General features: G+C 32.6%; 1 protein-coding gene across 4 annotated transcripts in view; it reads left to right on the top strand.

Moving 5' to 3' along the window:
* Window positions 1-23,146, top strand: part of Triqk (triple QxxK/R motif containing) — a 56,940-nt gene that overhangs the window by 28,078 nt on the left and 5,716 nt on the right. For 2 of the 4 annotated variants that reach the window (XM_048358812.1, XM_048358814.1), the window contains exons 2-3: window positions 1,630-1,711; window positions 20,000-20,085. In XM_048358812.1, the coding sequence (XP_048214769.1) occupies window positions 1,651-1,711; window positions 20,000-20,085 (147 nt within the window). In that variant the 5' untranslated portion in view covers window positions 1,630-1,650. The remainder of the gene's footprint in view (window positions 1-1,629; window positions 1,712-19,999; window positions 20,086-23,146) is intronic. The other 2 variants (XM_048358813.1, XM_048358815.1) reach the window with 1 other exon arrangement.

A 23,146-nucleotide genomic window follows, 5' to 3' on the forward strand; every position in this document is an offset into this window, starting at 1 on the left:
GTGTCTTTAATACACTGTTGTTTCAGGACCAGTATGTTTTCTCTATTTTCTCACATATATACTCATTACGTTCAGCTCCTTGTAAGTAACTCTGACTAAATTGCTCTACAACAACTATTCCAAGGACACCTCCTGTTTCCTAAATGCAAAGCTGGTGGACATCCTTCAGTTCTCATTTAAACTGGATTCTCATCAAGTACCAATAGCTCATACCTGTAATCATGGCTACTCAAGAGCCTGAGATTTGAAGATTGAGGTCCAAAGCTACCCAGGGCCAGAAACTTTATGAAACTCTTATCTCCAGTTTAACCACTGAAAAGGGGCCTAAAGTGGAACTGTGGCTCAAGTGGTAGAGTGCTTACATTGAGCAAAACAGCATAGCAACAGCACCCAGGACTTGAGTTTGAGCCTTAGGCCTGGCACAAACAAACAAACAAACGAACACCTCTGCAGCACTTCACATTACTCATTACTTACCTGAACTGTGTTTTTATGACACTGTTCTTCCTGATTTACTACTCTGACCATTCATTTCACACTCCTGTATGGGTAGCTTCTTAATATTTCAGTCCTTGTGACATATTTTCTAAACTTGTGTCCACATTTTCCAGAGTTCTATCCATGAACTGGATGGATGTGAACATCAAATAAATGGACTTGAAAACACATGCGAAATTTCCCACTTGATTGATGGCTGGCATCACCAATATTTTTGGATTTTACCTGATATCTAACTGTCCATGCTTTGCTTTTACCCTCCTTTGCCTTTCCCATGACACCCACCTTTTCTGGCAGCCATGCACTTGTGTTATTTTAGGTTCATGGAGACATAGGAAATTGTTAGATATCTGTAGTATGCCATTTTCCCAGTAGGTCTTTGCTTGGAAACGTTCATGCTCAGGTTTGAAAATGATTTGTATCACTTCCATTCAGATTCCTATGACAGGAACTCAATTATGTTTTTGAATTAGAGTTATGAAATATAGTTGGAATAAGATAACGAGAATATATAGATTTCATGAGTATAGTCTGTGTTTAAATATTTAAATTCAAATGAACTGAATTTGAGAAATTTGCTGAATATTGAAGAGATCAATTAATATAATGAGACTATTAATAAACACCAGTGTATTTTATGGTTTATATTATGAGGGGTAGAACTAGAACCCAAACATAATCATTAGCCAATGTATATGTATAGATGTAATTTTTTTTAAATAAAACTTAAGTTAACTGATATTCAAACTTCCTTTTTGTGTAATATAGAAGTAATTGGAAAGAAAAAGGCAGAAGAATAAATATATTTACAACTCCAACTCTCTGAATAAATTGCATGTGCTTTTCACTTTTACAGATGTGTTCTCTAATAGTATGGCTTAATTGAATATTGATAGTTCTTGGTAACATTCCATGTTACCAAGAACAAATGATTGAAGAATTTAATTACCAGTAACTGTAACCTTGATCATGTATCTGGAAGATTTGTTTTCTTTCTGAATACCTAATCAGAGTAAGTCAAGGAATTTTTGCCCATTGTTTTAAAAATGAATGTTAAAGAATAAGTGATTCCTGAAGTTTGCAGATAGTCTTTTTAAAGGACTTCATTATAATTGTTTTCATTCTTTTCAGCAGGCATTTTTGAGATCAAAGATGGGTAGGAAAGATGCTTCCACTGTGAAACTTCCTGTTGATCAGTACAGAAAGCAAATTGGTAAGCAATGAATTCCCTTTGATAGACTCCTGTGAATGAAGATAAAGGTAAAAGCAATTATGCATGATAATACAAAAATAATTTTCTCCAATTCACATGAAATATATAAATGAAGGACTCTAGTTTCCTTGCCAATAAATGTTTATGCACTTCATGTACATATAAGGTTTCAATTTTTATAAGTTTATTAATTCAATAAAACCAAAGTAGGCTTTGTAACTCTGAAAGCTAAATACTCTGGATAGCATTTCAAAATATTATATACTAAAGCATTATTTTTACCCGTGTTAATAATTTTAATTTTGTTACTAATTAAATGACCATACTGTCATTACCTCACAATTCTCCATTAAAATATGATAAATTAAACAAATGCTATTTTCTCTGTAGAATTGAGCTTAGAACAAAGATAACTTGGGTTTGTAAGTAAATGCTTAGGGAAGACCAGACACAAGACATTCCCAGGATGGGATTAAGATTCTCCTGTATTCTTCAGAAAGGATTCCTAGGGAAAATTCTGTTTATATCAGCACAGAGAGCGGACAAGAAGTTTATCTGTTTTTCACGGAACTCTAAGTGCTTTTTTTCTTTTTAAGGACATTATATTGTAAGGAGTTAATACTAGATTACAAAGACCCTCAAGTTTTAGATCATCAGTGTTCACCAAACATACTCCTTGTTGAAAAGATAACCAATTAGCAAGTTAGTAAGAAGCAAAAGGCAAAGTTTCTTCCACAACCAATCTCTTTCTCTGTTTATGCTCCCTTTTATTCCTACCTACTCTCATTTTAAGTATTCTTAAAAATCTTTCCCATTACTTACATCTACTATAATTTCTTTCATGATTATTTGATAGCTATTTGTGTACAACTTCTTTCTCTGTTATGTTAAATTTATCTCTATTTTATTCTGTTTGACAATGTTGTAAATGGGATTGTTTTTTAGTTTATTTTTCAGAAAATTTGTCAGTGTAAACTAATGCAACTGTAAGTGATTTTTTTTTTGGTAAGTTTATGTGTATCCCTGCCACTTTACATTTAATATATTTTTTTAAAATGGAGTTTTCAGAAGTATATACGTATCAGGTTATTTGAACAAATATTTTTACTCCTTGGTTTAAATACCTTTTATTTTTCTTGTCTAATTGCTGGATCTATCTCCACTTGATGGAGGTGGTGAGAATGGTCATGCTTGCTTTGTTCATGATGACACAGGAAAAACTTTCAGTGTTTTCAATATTGAATATGGCATTAACTGTTGGTTTGTCATAGTTCTTTCTTGGGTTGAGATATGTTCCCTCTGCACCTCATTTGTTCAGTGGTTTTAGTTATATAAGTGTGTTGAATTTTGTCAAATATTTCTGCATCTATTGAGATGAGTATGTGCTTTTTTAATCTCTTATTCTGTTTGTGTTTATACCATATCAACTGTTGTGCTTATGTTGAAGTAACCTTAAATTCCAAGGATGAATACTATTGGTTCCCTGTGAATTAATTACCTTTTCAACGTGACTTTTCATTTTTTGCTATTTTGGTGAGGAGCTTGGTAATAATTATCATCAGAAATATTGGCCAGTTGATTTATCTTATTCTGGTACTTTTATCTGGTTTTTGAATCATGAAATGAAATTGACAATGTCTCATCTTTAATTTCGTTTTACAAAAGTTTAAAAATGTAGGTATTTTTTGCTCTTTCTAAAATGTTGGTGAAATTCATCTGTAAAGGCATCTGGTCTGGGAAAGATTTTGGTAGGAAGGTTTATGATTACTGATCCAGTTTCCTCATTTGTTATTTCTCTGTTTAGGTATTTAACTTATTCATTACTTACTCTGGGTAGGTTACATTTTTTTTCTAGAAGCAGACCAGTTTCTCCTAGATCAATAGTTAGTTGGTGTATAATCATTAGTAACAGTGTACTATAATCCTTTTAATTTCTGTGATAATCAGTTGTGCTATCTCCTTTTTCATTTACTTAGTCTAGAAATGGTTTGGCAATTTTGTTTATATCTCAAAGGACTCACTGTCAGTTTTGTTATTTTTTTGCTATTCTCTATTTCTCTTATTCCTTACCCTAATCTTTATTATATTTGCCCATCTATAACTTTGACCGTAGTTCTTTTTCTACTTCTCTGTGTTATAAATTAGGCTTTGATCACAATGCTTATTTATTTAATGTAGACATTGTTACTATAATAGTATTGAATCAGTCTATTCTTTATTGTTATAAGAAAAATACTCAAGACATCTTATTATGTAAAGAGAAGATTTGTTTATTTTATTTTTGCAGCTAATGTCTCTGGAACCTGGGGCCATAGCACTGGTATCTAATGAGAACCTCTTGTCATTATAGCATGTCAGAGGAAAACACATGGAAAGACAGAGAAAGCATGTAGCAGTTCAGTCTATATTTCTTTGTTTTTTGGCAGTACTAGAGTGTGAACTAAAGTAAGGCCTTTGTATTGTGAAGCAAGTACGGTACCACTTGAGTCATGCCACATCCTTTTTCTTTTAATTTGTTTTTTAGATAGAACCTTTCTCTTTAGTTGTGACTAGCCTCAAACTGCTATCTTCATACCTCTGCTCCCAAGCAGCTGAGATTACAGTGTACTACCACACCTAATCTCTATATTTCTTTACTTATCAAGCCACCAGTTCCATCATGGGCTCTATGCTGATAATTCTATGTGATCCCTTTTTTTGCTAAGGTATCACCTCCAATATCATCAACCTATGAATTCAAGGATTACAGTTTAATAAGAATTTTGGAGGAAACAAAAATTATCATTTATATCTAGTTTTATTCTTTGGTAGTAGCAAATATATTTTGATTGATTTCAATCTTTTTAAATTTGTAAAAATGTACTTTGCTAACTAGCATATTATCCATTCTGGAGAATGTTAGTATGCATTGGAAAGCAATGTCTATCTGTTGCTGCAGAGTGAAATATTCTGCATAATTTTTTCAGACATAATGGGTATAGTACAGTATCTATTATGATTTTGAATGCCTCTATATTAGGCTTTCTGTATCCATAGATTCAACTCAGGACAAATTGATGAAAATATTTGAAAAGAATTGCATCTGTGATGAGCATGGTCAGACTTCTTGTTATATTTTGTAAACAACATAGTATGACCAGGATTCTCATAGTGTTTGCATTTGTATAGGTACTGATGATGTAAAGTATGAAGGATTATCTGCAGATTTTAGCATCTAACAAGTCACTCTCTCTTTTTTTGTTACCATTTGTATGAAGTATCTTTTTCCATACTTTTACTTTCTACCAGTGTGTGTCATTAAATCTAAAGGGAGTTTTTTTTATTGAGAGCATATAGTTGGATCTTTTCCAAATTCTCTCAGCCATGCTATCTTTTGACTAGTGATTTTTGTCCACTTAAAAAAGTAAGTATCAATAGAAAAGGAATGGCTATTGCCATTTAGATTGTTTTCTGTTTTGTAGTTATTTTGTTTGTTTTCAGTGTAATGATTTTCATAGTGTTATATTTGGATTCCTTATCTTTTTAGTATCTACTATTGTTCTTTACTTTGGGTCACAAATACTGTAATCTAATTTAAGTTGATAACAATTTAGTTTCAGTTTATACAAAATTGTTCACTTGATTTTTTACACAAGTCGATTTTTGTATTTTTTATTTGGAGACTATTTTCTATTACTAAGCTCTCTTTTATGGTATGTAGTCAGTTTTTATAACATTTCTTCTGTGCTTGAAAAGTACAGATTTACAAAAAAAATTCAGATATAATATAACTCACATAAATTATGGTTCTCCAGTACATTTTGTATGTGATATGTTTTAGCTGTCATTTGGTGTGAAAATAGTTAAAGTATCCTAAAATACCAAGTTTCTAATTTTTTAATTATGTTGTATAATTTTTGTTGCTTAGCCTTTGTGAATTAATATTTGCATATGTTATTTCTACCTTTTCTACTCTAATATCCTGTTTATAAAGTACTTATGAAGCATTTTCTTAGTGCCCATTTTGATACTGATAACTTACTTTTTTTGTTTCATATGTTTTTTTGTTTTCTAACATCTTATTCTTATCTATATCTTAATGTATTTTCATTTTTTGTGTAGCCTAAGAATTTTTATTTTTAAGCACATTTAATCTTATAATATTTATTATGAATGCTTTCAATTTCCTTAATTTCATTTTTTCATTAATAGTGAAAGTATTCATTGTAATTCATTTCTCTGATTAGCTTGCACCATTCCTTTTAATTTTCTAATTTTTAAATTGTGCATTCATTTAATTTTTAGGTTAAGTTTTATAAGGCAATTTTATTCCATAAACATTTTTGTGTTATATTTGACTTAAAGAAATGTAAGAAGTAACAAACATTTTGAGTCATACTAGTTATTTTCTCCTGTTTTTCATATATAATTTCTGTTTGTATCTGTGAAATTTTAATATTCCTGTAACCTTAAACTTTTAATTCTTATATACTTTGTATCTCTGGTGAGTACTTAAATTCTGTGTACCATTTGTTTAACTTGTGTTATTATATTAATCTTAATTGCTTGCCATGTCTATTGTATGAAAAGTGTTTTAATGTTTACATTCAATCAAAATGTGTTTCTATGAAAATTTCCTGAATTTATATATCTGAAGAACTTTTTTTGTGTTTCTTTCATTTTATTTCTTTATTTCCCCCAGGGTACTTTACTTATTGGAGCTTCGTAAATATTTAGTAGTGGTTTTGGGGTTTTTTGGTTTTTTTTTGCTGTTAGAGGTGTTGTCTTCTTTTGTTTTATATTTTGATAAACTACGACTTCTCCCTATGTATAACTTGTATGTTGCTTCCTTTGAAATTAATTAATGACATAAGAACAACTTATAGTTTAATTTCTTAGTAACACAAAGCTTTGCACTTACATATTCAATAACAATAGATACTTTATAGTGTATGCTTTTAAGTCAATTTGTTCAGTCCTAGCATTGCAAAATTATCATTTGTTTGAATTTCCTTTATAACACCATTAAAACAAAATGCTTGGAATACATTTTCATTTTTATGGATTAGTTTAACAGCTTGTCTCTATAGGACATACATCTCTAAACAATTTTAATAAAATCCTTTTTTTTTTTTTTTTTTGCTAATTTTGCTTTAATAGATAATCCCTTTTTTTGTTGAGGGAACATATGCTCTCATTTTGTATGATTGGCTAAATATAAAGTTGCACTATTTTGTAATCCATTAGATCTATTTTTATTGTGTTTCTGTTTTGTCATAATTGATCCTTTATCAAATTAATTACTATTTTCATAATTTTCTGATGTACATTTAAAATTTGGCTCAGTCAATAGCTTTTCTGTCTCTTGTAGTTTGCTAAGATTTTGGTTTTGTGATGAGTCTCCTATAATTACATGTACAGTGGTCGGTAATGTAGTACTTAAAAATTGTGTGCCTAAGGCAGTTAGGAAATTGTTGCATATGGTTCTTTATATGTAATTCTGAAAACATGAAAAAAGTAAGATTTCATGTAATAATGCTTTGCCTTTTGAAAAAGGGAGGAGGGAGAAGGGATTTGAAGCAGCTATTGAGAAATTATTCCAAAAATGTTGTAGGTAATATAAAAAGTCTTCACTGTTGATTAGCAAATATTATTTGTCAGTATTTTTGGCATGCTGTAAATAACTCATCTTCCAATAATTCATTGGTAATTAAATTTAGATTGCAAATTTTTCTTTTCAAATATTTTGACTCTTATCTCTCTGCTTTTCTATTGTATCTTAATTGATGTGGTCTATATAAATGGACAATAAATTACATATCTTTGTTATAGAGATCAGACAGTGAATAGAACTTGGTATTCATCCCAGACAGAATTATGATTGAATGTATTCGCAAGATTAAAGCACTGAATTTACTTTTTTCTAATTAAAGGCAATTAAAGATTTCCAGACACAAATAAAAGACAATGAATTGAGGAATAAGTGTAGGAGCAAGTCCATTTGCAGGTGAAAAGATGTGCCTTTGAAGCAGAACCAGCTGTATTTTCATTGAAAGAATAACAGTTTAGGAAGCTTTTCTGCATGTGCTTGCTTGATAGCATAATGTACTCATAAGCAGCTTATGCAGTATTCAGAAAATAACAGTGCATTAATTTTTAAAGCAGCAAAGGCAGAGCAAGAGCACTACTGCCACATGATGATAATGATTGTGGCTAGTGTAAAGTTGACTATGGAGAAAGAGAAAAAACAGTGAGCCTCTGACAAATGAACATTTATAAAACAATAAGCAGATATTCACATGATAATGAGCTTTGAAAGCAGTGCCAACAAAGGGTAAAGATTCTGTCTTTTTTCTGGCCAAAGGTAAAGAACTGAACAAGAAATACCCAAAAGCAGTTCAATAATCTTTCTTAAAATTTAGAAAACCTTCCTGTCACAAGCATTTAATAATTACAACTGACTACTGCTTTAATTATGAAATAAGACATACAGATTTTATATTGAATATTATTTAGTATATAAACTCCAGTATTCTTTCTTAAAATAATGTAATATGAGTTATAAGAAATAATGGTGATAACATTTTCTATATTCATTAAATATATTTCATATCTATAAACATTAATGTGTTTTATTAGAATCTACTTAAATATAAGGTTTTCAACATATTTTGTGCATGTATGTCCATCCTGGGCAGTACTGCCCAGTGCCCTGAGCTCTTTTGCTAAGAACTAGCTCTCTACCACCTGAGCTCCACTTCCAGCCTTTTGGCATTTAATTAGAGGTAAAAGTCTTATGTACTTGCCTGCCTGGGCTGGCTTTGAACGACTATCCTCTCATCTCAGTCTCCTGAGTAGCTATGATCACAGGCATGAGCCACCAGTAGCCAGCTTTAAGTATATTTTGAAAATATACTTAAGTATGTATGTTATAATCATACTGGATATATAAGGAAATGAACTTTCAACATTAAGGACTTTTGATTAAAAATTATAACTTAGAATGGCTTTTAAATTCCTTTTTTTTAATAAAACAGATTATAGATTTATTTTGCAAAATAGATACAAATAACCATGAAAATATGCAGACATATTTTTTTAAAAGATTGTGTGTGTGTGTGTGTGTGTGTGTGTGTGCTGGTCCTTGTCCTTGAACTCAGGTTCTAGGCACTGTCAATAAGCTTTTTTTTGTTTTGTTTTGTTTTTGGCCAGTCCTGGGCCTTGGACTCAGGACCTGAGCACTGTCCCTGGCTTCTTCCCGCTCAAGGCTAGCACTCTGCCATTTGAGCCACAGCGCAGCTTCTGGCCGTTTTCTGTATATGTGGTGCTGGGGAATCGAACCTAGGGCCTCGTGCATCCGAGGCAGGCACTCTTGCCACTAGGCTATATCCCCAGCCCTCAATAAGCTTTTTTGTTCAAAACTAGTGCTCTGTGACTTGAACCATAGGTCCTCATCTGAATTTTTGAATTAGAGAAAGAGTCTCATGGACTTTCCTTTCCCAGGCTATCTTTGAACAATGATCCTCAGACCACAGCCTCCTAGTAGCTATAATTATAGGTGTAAATCACCAGTGCTCAGCAAATATGTACTTTTAATTATGATTGGTTTTAGTTGATATTCAGCTTTTTAAAGTTGATATTTCAACTTTTCAGAAGTGAAGCAGGGAAGTCTGTCAGCTGTGTACCATAAATTCTTTGTATTTCTAATCTGTGTTTAATAGGTGAAATTAGAGACAAATTGCGAGATGTGCCTTTTTTTTTGAAAGCTGTACACATATTAAATGGATGTTTTCTAACTAACTGGAACAAAACTGAAAGGTAATCTTTATCTTTTAGATAAAGATGATTTTAGAAATCTAATAGAATCCATGTGTATTTTACTTTGGTTATTTATAAAGTAGTAACCAGAGATGAATATAACTATGATTCCAGAGTAAAAACAAGGTAAAACTGGTATTGAAAAGAGAAAATCATTTCAGTTCATGGCAAATCTTCTTCCAAAAGGATTACCTACTGTAATTAGTCAATCTCAACCTTTTTTCTGCTTCTCTCTCTGTTATCTTTCTCTCTCTGTCCGTCTCTGTCTTTGTCCCTGTCCCACAAATAGGTATCCCAGTCGAACCTGACCTGCCGTTCTCTAAGTCCAAAATCTTGAGACGTTTGTGTATGTGTGTGTGTGTTGTGTGTGTGTTCAAATGATCCAGTTTAAAGTAAAAGAAAGGAATATTTTTAAATCATGAAATTTATAGGGCAACTGTTTATATAGGAAAAATTATATTCTACGAGCAAGTGAAGAAATAAAGGTTGAAGTTCCTATTCTCAATTCAATTAGTTGTAATTTATGACTTCTTACAATAATCATTCTAGATCTTTTTATCTCTAATCATTGAGTTTGTTGATGGTTTTATCCTTTAGAAGACATACAAAACTTAATTCTGTACACTCTGTGCTTTTAATGAATCTCCTAATTACTTTTAAACTTCAGGAGTAGTCTTAGTAGTTACCACAAGTGTTTCCTCATATATTCTCCTGTCTCTTCTGACATCACTGTGGTTTTTTTTTTTATTTACTTATGTAATATTGTCAAAGTGATGTACAGAGAGGTTACAGTTTTATACGTTAGGCCTTGGTTACATTTCTTGTACTGTTTGTTACCTCCTCCCTCATTCCCCCCTTCCCTTTTCTCTCTCCCTCCATGAGGTGGTTAGTTGGTTTATACCAAATGGTTTTGCAAGTATAGCTTTTGGAGTCGTTTGTCTTTTTCTCCTTTTTCTCTCGATTTTGACATTTCTTTTCACTTCCCTAGTACTAATACCAGTATATACAGTATCCAGTGTACTCAGATAAGATACAGTGATAGCACCAGGACAACCACAGGAAGGGGATACAAGAGGATCATCAACAATAGAAGCTACGGTTTCACATGACATATTGAAAGTAATTACAACAGTGATATAACATTCGTTTCCATAACATGGAGTTCATTTCACTTAGCAGCATCTTATGAATTCATAGTGACTAGCCTAAACCTATGCTAATTATTCCCTGTGAGGGAGACCATAAGAGTCCATGTTTCTTTGGGTCTGGCTCACTTCACTTAGTATATTTTTTTCCAAATCCTTCCATTTCCTTACGAATGGGGCAATTACATTCTTTCTGATAGCGGCATAACAGCCCCCTCAACAAGTGGGCCAAAGACTTAAAAAGAGACTTCTCTGATGAGGAAATGAGAATGGCCAAGAGACATATGAAAAAGTGCTCTACATCACTGGCCATAAAAGAAATGCAAGTCAAAACAACATTGAGATTCCACCTTACCCCAGGAAGAATGTCCTTTATCAAGAAAACTAACAATATTAAATGTTGGAGGGGATGTGGCCAAAAGGGAACCCTACTTCATTGGTGGGAATGTAAACTGGTTCAGCCACTCTGAAAAGCAGTATGGAGATTCCTCAGAAGGCTAAACATATGACCCAGCAGCCCCACTTTTGGGCATCTACCCCAAAGACCACAAACAAGAACACACTAAAGCCACCAGCACAACAACAACAATGTTCATCGCAGCACAATTTGTCATAGCTAAAATATGGAACCAACCCAGATGCCCCTCAGTAGACGAATGGATCAGGAAAATGTGGTACATCACTGTGTTTTGAAAAAAAGCTTTTCATTTTTGACTACCATCCTAATTTATCCTAATCAGTGCTATGAGTTTTCCTGTTTGCATATAGGAATTTTAAAAACTCCAATCTTGTCTTTCAATTCAAGAGAATGAGTAATATTGTGCCTTTCTTAGGTTACTGCTTCCCTTTCTGCAAAACTTGAACAATAACATATATCACTCAAACTTTGACCCAGGAGAGCATTTTCCACCTTTCTTTTAGTCACCTCTAATGATAGCTAGAATATAGCAGCTGATGCCAAATAGTATAAAGAGCTATCTATAAACATTGTAAAAGTTTAAATGGCACATTCAGTTTTGTAATTTTTGAACTAGATAACCCCCAACTCATGACCAGTAGCTTAACCCTAATAGTGCCATAGTCTCATGACCAGGTGGACAGTCTCAAAGTTTGGGAGCAATTCAGACATTGTTTCTTAATAGTTGTTACTTAATGAAAAAGATAGGGCATTATTCCAAAATCCGAGCAACTACTACTCTCTTTTTTATTGGGATCTGCTAAAGACTTGGCTTATTTTTACTTCATAGGTAGCCTGAGACACTTCCACTCTGCTATATCATTAGCTCCAAGAGGTAGGGGTAGGTTACATAGCAACTTATTATACAATCTTTTATTGGTGTTGAACCCTACTCAACACCAGTTACTTTGTGGGCAGTTCTACACATCATCTATGTTAATAATGCCAGTTTGCGGGCAGGTCCTTGTAATCACATCAACTCAGGATGTGGAAATCACCTTAGAGGAGAAGTTAGTGAGACATCATCTCAATAAAAGAAGCTAGATATGGTTATGGTCATTTTTAATGTAGATGATGGCTACATAATTGTTTTGATGGTATTTAGCATCATTCCTTCCCTTCAATCAGTCTCTTCTTGCTTGACTCCTCCTTTCAAGTAATCTACCTTTTATAATCCTGTCATATCGATATCATTATTATCATTTAGGCCTAGATTCTACATTTGAGTAACAACATTCTATATATGTCTCTCACAATTTCTAGTTCCATTCTTTATGTCTGACTAATACTCCATTGTATATATATGTACTACTTTTTCTTTATCCATTCATCATTATGGACCAAGGGTGATCATTGGATATATACCTGAAAGTAGTAAAGGAAAATCATATAATAGTCTCATTTTCAGGGTTTTGATGAACCTCTATACTGATTCTCTTAGTGATGTGACTAATTTATATTCTCTACTACCAACAGTATATAACTGTTCTACTACTATATCTCATTAACCTTTTTTAAAAGGTTACTTCCCTTTCTATTGCATGGAATAAATTTGCCATCCTGGGTATTAGCTATTCATTAAAAATGTAATGGAATTAATGGTTTATCCATCTTGTTGTAGGCTATGCTTGATTAGGAGACTGTCTATCACTAGTGTCATAATAATTAAGAATGTAATATTTTCTTGAGTCATTTTAGGTGAGATACATGAACCTAGAAGTTTGTCTGTCCATTTTTTCCATATTTTCTTTTTTAAATAAATACAAGTTTTTGAACTATTCCCTGAATTTCATTAATATTCATTGTGATACCCCTTTATCTTAAATTTTATTAAGTTAGATCCTCTGTCTCTTTCTTATCATTAGTTTTGCTAAATATTAGTTAATGTTATTTATTTTTTCAAAGAAACAATATTTTAACTCACTGATTCTTTCTATTTTTTATTCCCTACCTAATATTTATTATTGCTTGCCACCAACTAATTTTGGGTTTTGCTAGGTTCATTGTTTTTATTTGGGGGGGGGGGAGGGTCATGTGGCTTGAACTCAGGCCCCTGGGCGCTGTCCCTGAGTTCCCTTACTCCAGGCTAGTGTTCTACCTCTTGGAGCCACAGCCGACTCTGGTTTTCTGGTATTTAGTTGAAGATTAGAGTCTCAAGGTTTTTTCTGACCTGGCTGGCTTTGAACCTCAAAATCCTTATATTTTAGCCACCGGAGTAGCAACCATTAGAGGCATGAGCTACAGGCACCTGGCTTTGCTAGTTATTTTTAAGAGCTTGAGGTATAGTGTTAGGTTGTTTAATGTCTCTCCGAGTTTTTTATTTTTTAATATAGATGCCTACAGCTAAATTTTTTTCCACTTAGCAGTGCCTTATATTTTTGTAATTTTGTTCTCCTTTTCCTTTTCATTTATATTTTATAAAATCCTATCTCATTTCTTTGACCACCATTTGATTGCTCAACTGTGCATTTTTCTGTGTTCTTGTGGTTGAATATTTTATGACATTTTTTTGGTGTTCATTTAGTTTTATAGCAATGCCATTTTGGTAAAAATAGAGGACGTTATGTAAATTTTCTTGAATTTATTGACTTGCTTTTTACATGTTAACCTATGGCTTATTTTGGAGAACATTCTTAGCAGCTGAGAAGAATGTTTATTCTGTATCTATTTGGTGTAATGTTCTATAAATGTGTGATGAGATTATCCGATCTATGATGTTCTTTAATTCTGAAATTTATTGACTATTTTGTCTGAATTACTATCTACTTCAAATATTTTCCATTCTTTCACCCTAAAATGAGTTGCATTTCTTTTTCCTTTTCTGACTTTGTTTTTGTTTTTGTTTTTGCTGGGCTTGTGGCTTGAACTCTGGGCCTGGGCATTGTACCTGAGCTTCTTTTGCTCCATTGCTCTACCATTTGACCCACAGTGCCACTTCTGGCTTTTTCTGCATAGTTTACTGGAGATAAGAGTCTCATGAACTTTCCTGCCCAAGCTTGCTTGAAACTTTGATCCTCAGATCTCAACCTCCTGAGTAGCTAGGATTATGAGTGTGCGCCACACTGACACCCTTATAGATAGAAAATGATCTGATCTTTTGTTGTATAATTGTTGACTTTTTGAGGAGTCAGGTTGCCTTTTTCTTTTTTTTTAATCACATTTTATTGATTCTACATAAGAATGAATACCTCTGAAGCTAAGTTATTGGTGGAAGGTTTTAATAATTTGTTAGTTTTTCAGGATATTTTCATTGTTTTGCCAGGTATGAGAAGGGATAAATGGATTTACTATTTTTCATCATTGGAATAAGCCCATAGCTAAATAATAACACATCCTTTTTTCTTTTATAGAACTACTACATAAAAAGCATGATTGGGAAAACCTAGGTATTTAGTGTGGTTGGTCTTACAGAGAAATGTGGATTTGACAAACTACTGCCTATGATCTTAACTTATGTTTGATATATAGTAGTAAGGATTTTATGAATGTTGATTTTCTTCTACCAGCAACCCAGAATTGCCACATATGTGGACAGAAAGCTATGAACTCTGCTTCCAAAGTTATTTGATTTTCTTTGTGTTTGTTATTTTTTGCAAATGTGTTGATAAAAGTATAAAGTATAAAATATATTTTTAATTCAAAAAATAATTTTATAGATATTGGTGAATGGTTTTGAAACATTCACATATCATTTGACCCTACCTCATCCACTAAGTTACTTCCAGCTGTTCTCTTATTTCTCTGTGTGCAGAAGACAGTATCTCCTTCAGACAAGCAGAGCTGAGAATTATTTTTAAATATTTAAGCATCTTCACAATATTTTAGCAGTGTTTCAACTCAGGGCCTCATATTTACTGGGCAGATGCTCTGCCACTTGAACCATGCCACACCCCTTCTTTTCATCTTCTTCTGATCATTTTTGAGGTAGGATCTTGAGTTATGCCTGGCCTGTGACCCTCCTACTTATTCTTTCCTGTGTCACTGAGGACAGCAGGCAAGTGCCACTGCAGCCAGCTATGGATTGAGATGCAGTCTCACAAACTTTTATGCCCAAGCTGGCATGAACTATGATCTCTCAATTTCTTCATCCCAGGTGGCTAGAATTGCAGGCTTGAGCTACTGCACCTGGATACATTTTGATAATTTTTAAGAGAAGTTTTATATACAGACTTAGTTCAGCTCTGGAGTATTTAAATAGATAGACTACCATCAGGACTGCCTTGACTCAAGTCTTGGTACAACTGCACTCTGGGAGCTCTACCCTGGGGATGCACCCTGTCCAAGTCTTGGTGCCAGTGAAGATCAATTGCAATCCCTAACACATCTTTAAAAGTCAATTGAAACCTCTATGTAGCAAGTAAAATTATACACAAAAAGAAATTATATTCATTATAGGGAACACTTAATATGTAAAAAAAATTTAAGAATTGTATCCATGTATAGAACAAAGGGTCCAAGGGTATATATAATCACTTAGGCCAGACATGGCTGGTGTGCTAACCTCTGGGCCAGCCCTTTGTCTTTGATCATGCATGAAGTTGAAGTCAGAGGCCGAAGGAAAGCATGACTATAGCATGAACGGGCTTTATGGGTGGCCACAACATAGACCAACTATCAAAAATATAAGGAGTAAATATTAGAAGCAAAGACTCATTGCTTACAGTGTGCTAACCATAAAGAACCATTAATCAAGAATTTTGAGGGCTGGGGATATGGCCTAGTGGCAAGAGTGCCTGCCTCATATACATGAGGCCCTGGGTTCGATTCCCCAGCACCACATATACAGAAAATGGCCAGAAGTGGCGCTGTGGCTCAAGTGGCAGAGTGCTAGCCTTGAGCAAAAAGAAGCCAGGGACAGTGCTCAGGCCCTGAGTCCAAGCCCCAGGACTGGCAAAAAAAAAAAAAAAAAAAAAGAAAGAAAGAATTTTGAATCTAGCTCAGTTATTTCTTAAATTAAAAAAACTGAGAACTAAGACACCGAGATAAACATAAATTGAGATAATTCGTCAAAAGATTTACCAAATAAGAAATACCTTATTTCCAACTGAAATGAAAGCATAGAGGAAGGAACTTGAATCATCACACACAAAAATAACATGAGCAAAAGTAAATTAGTACCTGTAAATGCATAAAAATAAAATAAATTTAAATGTCTTTTATATTATTTTTTCTTATTCTAATTTAAAAGATATTTGTATCAACAATTATGCTATATCAAGGATTTAAATTTATTTATATACAATATGTGTGACAATATCCTGAAAAAGAAGGAATGAGTCATGTATTTACATACTATTGAAATCAATTTGGCATTAATGAAAACAGTGGGAAAGGAACTGATGAACAAAATGGCTGCAGCTACACAGAAAAAAAGCCAAACATGCATTTTTTGTCATTAGTTATGGGAAGTGAAAATGAATTAGTCATTTAAAAGGTAGAAGATAGTATATGGATAGGAAACATGATTTTTTCCTAACAGCACCCTTTAAATTCAAGTCTCCAAGTACTTGCCAGATTACAAAATAAGAAAAGATATACTAGCAAAACTGTTTCCAAAGAACCAGTGTGACTATATGAACTTATTTTGAACAAACTATGATAAGCTAGTTGAGATACAAGACATTTTTTAGTAAGAAGACTAATTCTTCTGGAAGAGATATCAAGAAGATCCTTCAGACTATGTATTTGTCTGTTAAGCAATCCTCAACAAATTTAGGTGAATTGGAAACTTATACTATTTTTTCTCTAATATGATAGACTGAAATTAGAAATTGCTCACTGAAGAAATTTGTATAGAAACCAAATTGAAAATATGTTCATTACCAGTACCTTTGTAAATAACTGAAAAAAATAAGGTAACTACCTTGTATCAAGTTAAAATAATTCATACTATGTCATAAAAGTTACAAGATACAGTGAGAACACAGTCATATAACCTCAAAATGTGCACCTGGTAAAGAGTATTGTAAAGAATAAAAATTTTAAATCAATAATGTAATTTTCTGTGAAGACCTGCTAGAACATGAAGCTCAAACTTAAAGTCAAGATAAACAGAAGGAAGGAAATAATATTAGAGTAGAAAGAAATAGAAAAATAAATCAACAACCAGGAGCTTATTATAAGAAAGATCAAAACTGTTGTAGAACCTTTAATTAAATTAACAGAGATAAGAAACTCAGAATGACAAACACTCGGAATGACCTTACCGAAATAAAATGGACTATAAGATATTATACTAAATTATAAGTATTCCAAAACATTTTAAAAATGTACATAAAACATACCAAGTGACAGTAGTATTAATATTGTCCGTGGGAATGTAAAAAGGTGAAAATATACACTTGAAATAATGTTTGTCAAGCAGTTTTTCAGAGTTAAACATACATTTATTCACCAGACTCACAAGTTCCATCCCTAGATAAAGGAAAACAATGTCCCCATAAGAATTTATACACTTGTACTCTAGTTAAACTTTCCAAATGGAAAATAACCAAAATATACTTATGGAAATGAATTAATAAACTCAGATTCCTTTTTACAATTTAATACTACTCAGCACTAGAGAAGAATGCACTGCTGAAACGTACAACTTGAATAAATCAAAAAGACTATGTTAAAAGAAAGAAGATATCACCACTTCAATGCCTCATTGTTGAAAGTTTGTCAAAGCTTTATAAATGGACAGTTACTTGGTGGTTGCTGGAGTTATTAATGTAGAGAGTGGTGACTACATGGTTGTTTTGAGTGACCTTCTATATCTTATATATAATATGGTGGCAGTTACATAAATTTATGAATGTGCTTAAATTCATAGAACTGTACAGAGGAAAAAGAAACTAAATTCCATTACATGAGAAAAATTTAAAGAATATTATAGAACTCCTCTGGAGGAAGAAAGCATCCATCAGTTGATCAGGAATATGGACATGAAGAAGAAAGGCTTTGTTACCTAAACTACATAGGGACTTCTGTATTTGAAAGTTTTACAATCATATAAGCATAGGTATCTGTCCTGAAGCAATAAAAATTCAAATGATGGAAACCTGTTTGGACACAATGAAAGTCTCTAGTTTCGATTGTAATGGATTTAATAGCTGCCCCTCTATACTTATTGTTGGATATCATAGTAAGAATAATATCAAATTAATTACAGATACACTGTTCTGGAAAAGTACCAAGTATCCAATAAATACATTTCAGTCTGCTTTGTGGCAAAATGTTGAATGATTGTACAAAGGGCATTGTGTTTATAGTAATTATTTGTTTATTTTTTCTCCATTGCACCCAGAAATCATAATACAAAATATACAAGGGGAAAAAGGACTTTCTTTTTCAGTTCCTATCTGTAAACTTTAAACATCTTTTTAGATTTTCATTAGAGAAGTTCTTTGTAACCCCGAGTAAAAGCACTTCATATGTCATCAACTTTCACTATTCTAAACTGTTTATAAGCAGGAATAATGACATAAGCAATTTTGACTGTTCAGATAGGAAGTGAATGAATACTTGCCAAGGCTTTTTTTGGAAAAATTAAATGTTGTTAATTTAACATGAATCTGAGTCATATTTTCATACATATTACTTATTCCATAATCTAAATTTAGGTAATTTGATATAGATTCATAAAATTGGTTCATTTCTGGGTCATTAAACCCCATCAAAAATAATATTTATTGAACATCCCTTAGATTGAGACAGACTGCTATATAACAACACTTCTGAACAGATATTTCTCCCTGTAAAAATTAATAATACATAACTTTTCAGCCAGTTTTATGTGTTTAATGAACACATCTATATCATTCTTACATTAAGCCAGTCCATTTGATGCACTTTTCTGCCTTCTCTGATTCTGAAAATTTGTGTCAAATTTTAAAGATACTTTTGAGTCTGTAGCAGATGCATTATAAATTAAATTTATCTGGACATTGGTGGCTCACAACTATAATTCTAGCTACTCAGGAGGTTGAGATCTGAGGATCACGATTCAAAGCCAGCCCCAGCAGGAAAGGCCATGAGACTCTAGTTAACACCAGAAAACCTGAAGTGGTAGGGCACTAGCCTTAAGCCAGAGTTCAGGGATAGCACTCAGGCCTTGCAAGTTGCACAACCAAATAAAAGAAGAACTAAATTTAATTTCACATTAAATTTTTATGTGCCGTTTACATCAACTGTTTTGCTATTTATTTCAGTGTGAGGAAGATGTGGAAACTAAATTTATGAAGTATATTATTTAGGGAAGGGCAATGTTTAGGTAAGTTGAATTTGGAGAACTGATCTTTGAAAGAAAAGGGAGTAAAGTAGAAACAAGAAAGTAAAATAATAATTTGAAATCTTCAGAAATTATCTTGTCACCTTTTATTTAGTAATATTTTTAGATCCTCTATTAAGTAGAAATAAAAGTTTAATTCATGTTTTTCTAATAAATTTCTTCACAAGTGTCTTAGAGAGTATTTCTCAAATTTGAATATGTATTGTATTTACAATAAAATAAGTGTGCAATTATTGATATATTAGTCTTTAATGGTTGAGGTAAAATTAGTATTACTTATTAATAAGATTGTACATGTATTCATTTATTTATGCAGTTATTTCTAAATGCTTCCAAAGATTTTACTGTCTTTAAAATTCTTAGTCTTTTAAAAAAGTTATTATCTTGTTTTGACATTCATTGCACATCAAATCAAAGACGTTTGTCAAGTCTTCTTGCTGAAAAAGTGAGGGGTTGACTTTTGGATGACAGGTTTATGGTAATCACAACTGGGAACTACTTTGCAACTTTCTGTCCCTGTTTTACTCTGTTTAAACATTCTTTGACATTTCATAGATGACTGTTCAACTTGAATTATATTTAATCATAACTCATTGTTTGAAAATATTTCTTTCTAGGTAAACAGGATTATAAAAAAACCAAACCTATTTTACGAGCAACCAAATTAAAAGCAGAAGCCAAGAGAACAGCAATAGGCATAAAGGTAGATTTCAATTTAATAACTTTGTAATACGATAATGTGTATGCTATTGCATTATATTAAACTGGGTTGCATAAAGGTTCTAAATGCTGTATAATGTTTCAGAATCTAAGCAGAATGCAAAGTTTGTTTTTAGAGAATTTTCTCAATGGACAGCTTCCTTCTAACCCATAGATTTTTCAAAGTCTAAAAATAATACAATATTGCCTAAGAAAGCTGGTTTTTCTTAAAACTTTTTCTTAAAATTCTTTTCCAGCTAATGAGTATATCTAAGCATTTCAATGATGTTTGTGGCCTTAGTAAACATTTTGTTTTTTATTAAATATGATGATAGTTATTTAAATTATACCTGAAGTTATGTATACTTATTAATGCATGTAACTTTACTCCTTGTCTCATTATCACTAGTATTCTCTGTGTTGAAATTCTTATGACATTCCCAAACTTGTCCATTTAGAAAGCCAGTGTTGATCTGCTTAAAGGATAAACGCAACTGAGAATGCTCTTAGCAGATAGTAATTCAATGTGCTAGCAAAATAAAGTTTAGTAAAATTACATTTACATTATTACTCAAGTCATTTCTTTTGCCAAGTATTTAGAAATTGAAATAAGCTAAGTAGAATAATTAGTTTGACAGCCCTGTTATCAAATATATAAAACAAAAATGACTACTACATGTATTTTATTTAAATTTTAAACTGTTAATAGGAGATTTTGGGTTTTATTTGTCAGATGAAAAATCAATTTTTCTAAGTTATAGCTTATAGCAAATGCCAAGGTATTACTACCAAGCTATCACAGCTGTTGAACTGCCAGATGATATATTTGGTTTTCTTCCAGAATTTGCTATTATAATCACAAAACACTGCCTTCTTTTAGCTGCTGATTGCCCATTTTGATCAAGCATTTCAGTGTGATGTGGTATGTTTTCACAACACAATCTCTTCAGTTAGTGTTCTGTGTCAGTTTTTAATGGAAAAAATAATCTTTTTGTTTCAGGCCAGATTAATCTTTATTTTTTCTATTTTCATATCAAATTTAATTTATCTTTAAAAGATATTTCAGTAACCCAAATTTTATAAAAGCAATGTTTATATTTTATTGCACATTTATGTGCTTGAGAATGGCCTCTTATATTGAACAGTTTGATCCTTTCCCTCTAAAGCAATATATACGTTAATTTCATCTCTTATAATATGGTGGAGTTTGTGGTTTGGTTTTCTTAAAGAAATGTTTGTATAAAATTCTCTTTTGGCATAGTTAAATGAACAGTTGCATATTAAGCTGTGAGGAATGGAGCCAGACTCTGGTGGCTCATGCCTATAATCCTAGTTACTCAGGTGGTTGAGATCTGAGCATTATAATTTGAACCTAGCCTGTGCAGGAAGAAAATTTCCAGTGACTATTATCTCCAATTAACCATCAAAAGAAACCAGAAGTGAAGCTGTGGCTCAAGTGGTACAAAGTTAGCCTTGAGTAGAAAAAGCTCAAGGCAGTGTGCCCAGACCCTGAGTTCAAAGCTCGGGACTTGCACACACACACAAAATAATTATTAATAATAATAATACATTTACATGTATACCAGTTTTATACATGCATTTCTTAATTCATAACTGTATTCCCTTGAAATACAATTAGCTAATGCCTTTATTTATTTTATTTTTTTTTGCCAGTCCTGGGCCTTGGACTCAAGGCCTGAGCACTGTCCCTGGCTTCTTTTTTGCTCAAGGCTAGCACTCTGCCACTTGAGCCACAGCACCACTTCTGGCCAGTTTATATATATGTGGTGCTGGGGAATCGAACCCAGGGCTTTATGTATATGAGGCAAGCACTGTTGCCACTAGACCATAGTCCCAGCCCCTAGCTAATGCCTTTATAAATGAAATTTTTAGGAGAAATTTAGCCATAGAGTCTATCAGAAATGTTTCTATCTTGTTATGAGAACATTGCTCCTTTTTAGTATTATTTGTATATCATTCAAATTAGTAAGCCTGTGGAAAACAAAGGCTTTTTCACATTTTCTTATTCGTATCAATTAGTTATATTGGACTTTCCTTTTGTCACATTGGTATATGTATACAATACACCTTGATCGGATTCACCTCCTGTGTCACTCTCCCTCATAGCTTCTTTACTTTTCCCAAAGCAATCTCAACTAGACTTTAAGTGATGTTTGCTTAGCCTGAAAATTTATGTGAAGAGCACATTAAGGCGATAGGAAACTTTTTAGAGTCAGAACCATGAAGGTGTTTTACATTTTAAATCTGGCATACTAATTAGTTTGCCCTGTCACACTTTGATTGCCTTGTCATTTTGGCATGTATTTTAAATAACGAAGTTTCTTTCAGCAATTGCCATTTAATGCTTTTTAATTTCCCTAGTGAGTGATTTTATCCATACTGATAATGTCACAGAAGCAACTAAAGAGTAATGAACATCAAACATGTTTGACTCTTATCTAGTTGATACAGAATGACCATAATATTGTGTTGTTTTACCATTTTATTACTCACTTTTTTGAATGAGTTGCAGTACTGCTCTTCAAGTGGTTTGAATCTATGGGAAATCTGGACAGGTTCAGGAAAGAGCAAAGTGACACCAATGTCAAAAAGATGAACATGTGACAAGAAGCACTAGGATCACATCCCTTTTTAGCCCTCACTGTAGCCCTGATTTAGTTATGTCTGAGCTACCACATTTCTAGAATGGAGAGTATTCCAGTTACCTCATAATATTGTCAGTAAAGACAGATAATGCAGTAAAAACATTAAACATTGAACTGACCACATTGAAGTCACTTATCCGTTGCTACAAGATCAATAAAATATTTGTGAGCATTCAACAGTTCTAGTTCATGTAAGATTTCCCTTGAATGTTAGTGGCCTTCGTATACTTCAAATGCTTCTGTATTGTGCAGCTATATATTATAGATTATAGAATGTTCTCATATTTCCTGCAATTTTATTAGATATGAATGTTGAGAATCTTTGCCTATTTTTAACATAATTTCTATAAAGACCATAAAATATTACTTGGGCCACTATTTGTGTAGGAATTACTGTAT

This window comes from Perognathus longimembris, chromosome 12 (genome assembly GCF_023159225.1).
Source record: "Perognathus longimembris pacificus isolate PPM17 chromosome 12, ASM2315922v1, whole genome shotgun sequence".
Taxonomy (NCBI): domain Eukaryota; kingdom Metazoa; phylum Chordata; class Mammalia; order Rodentia; family Heteromyidae; genus Perognathus; species Perognathus longimembris.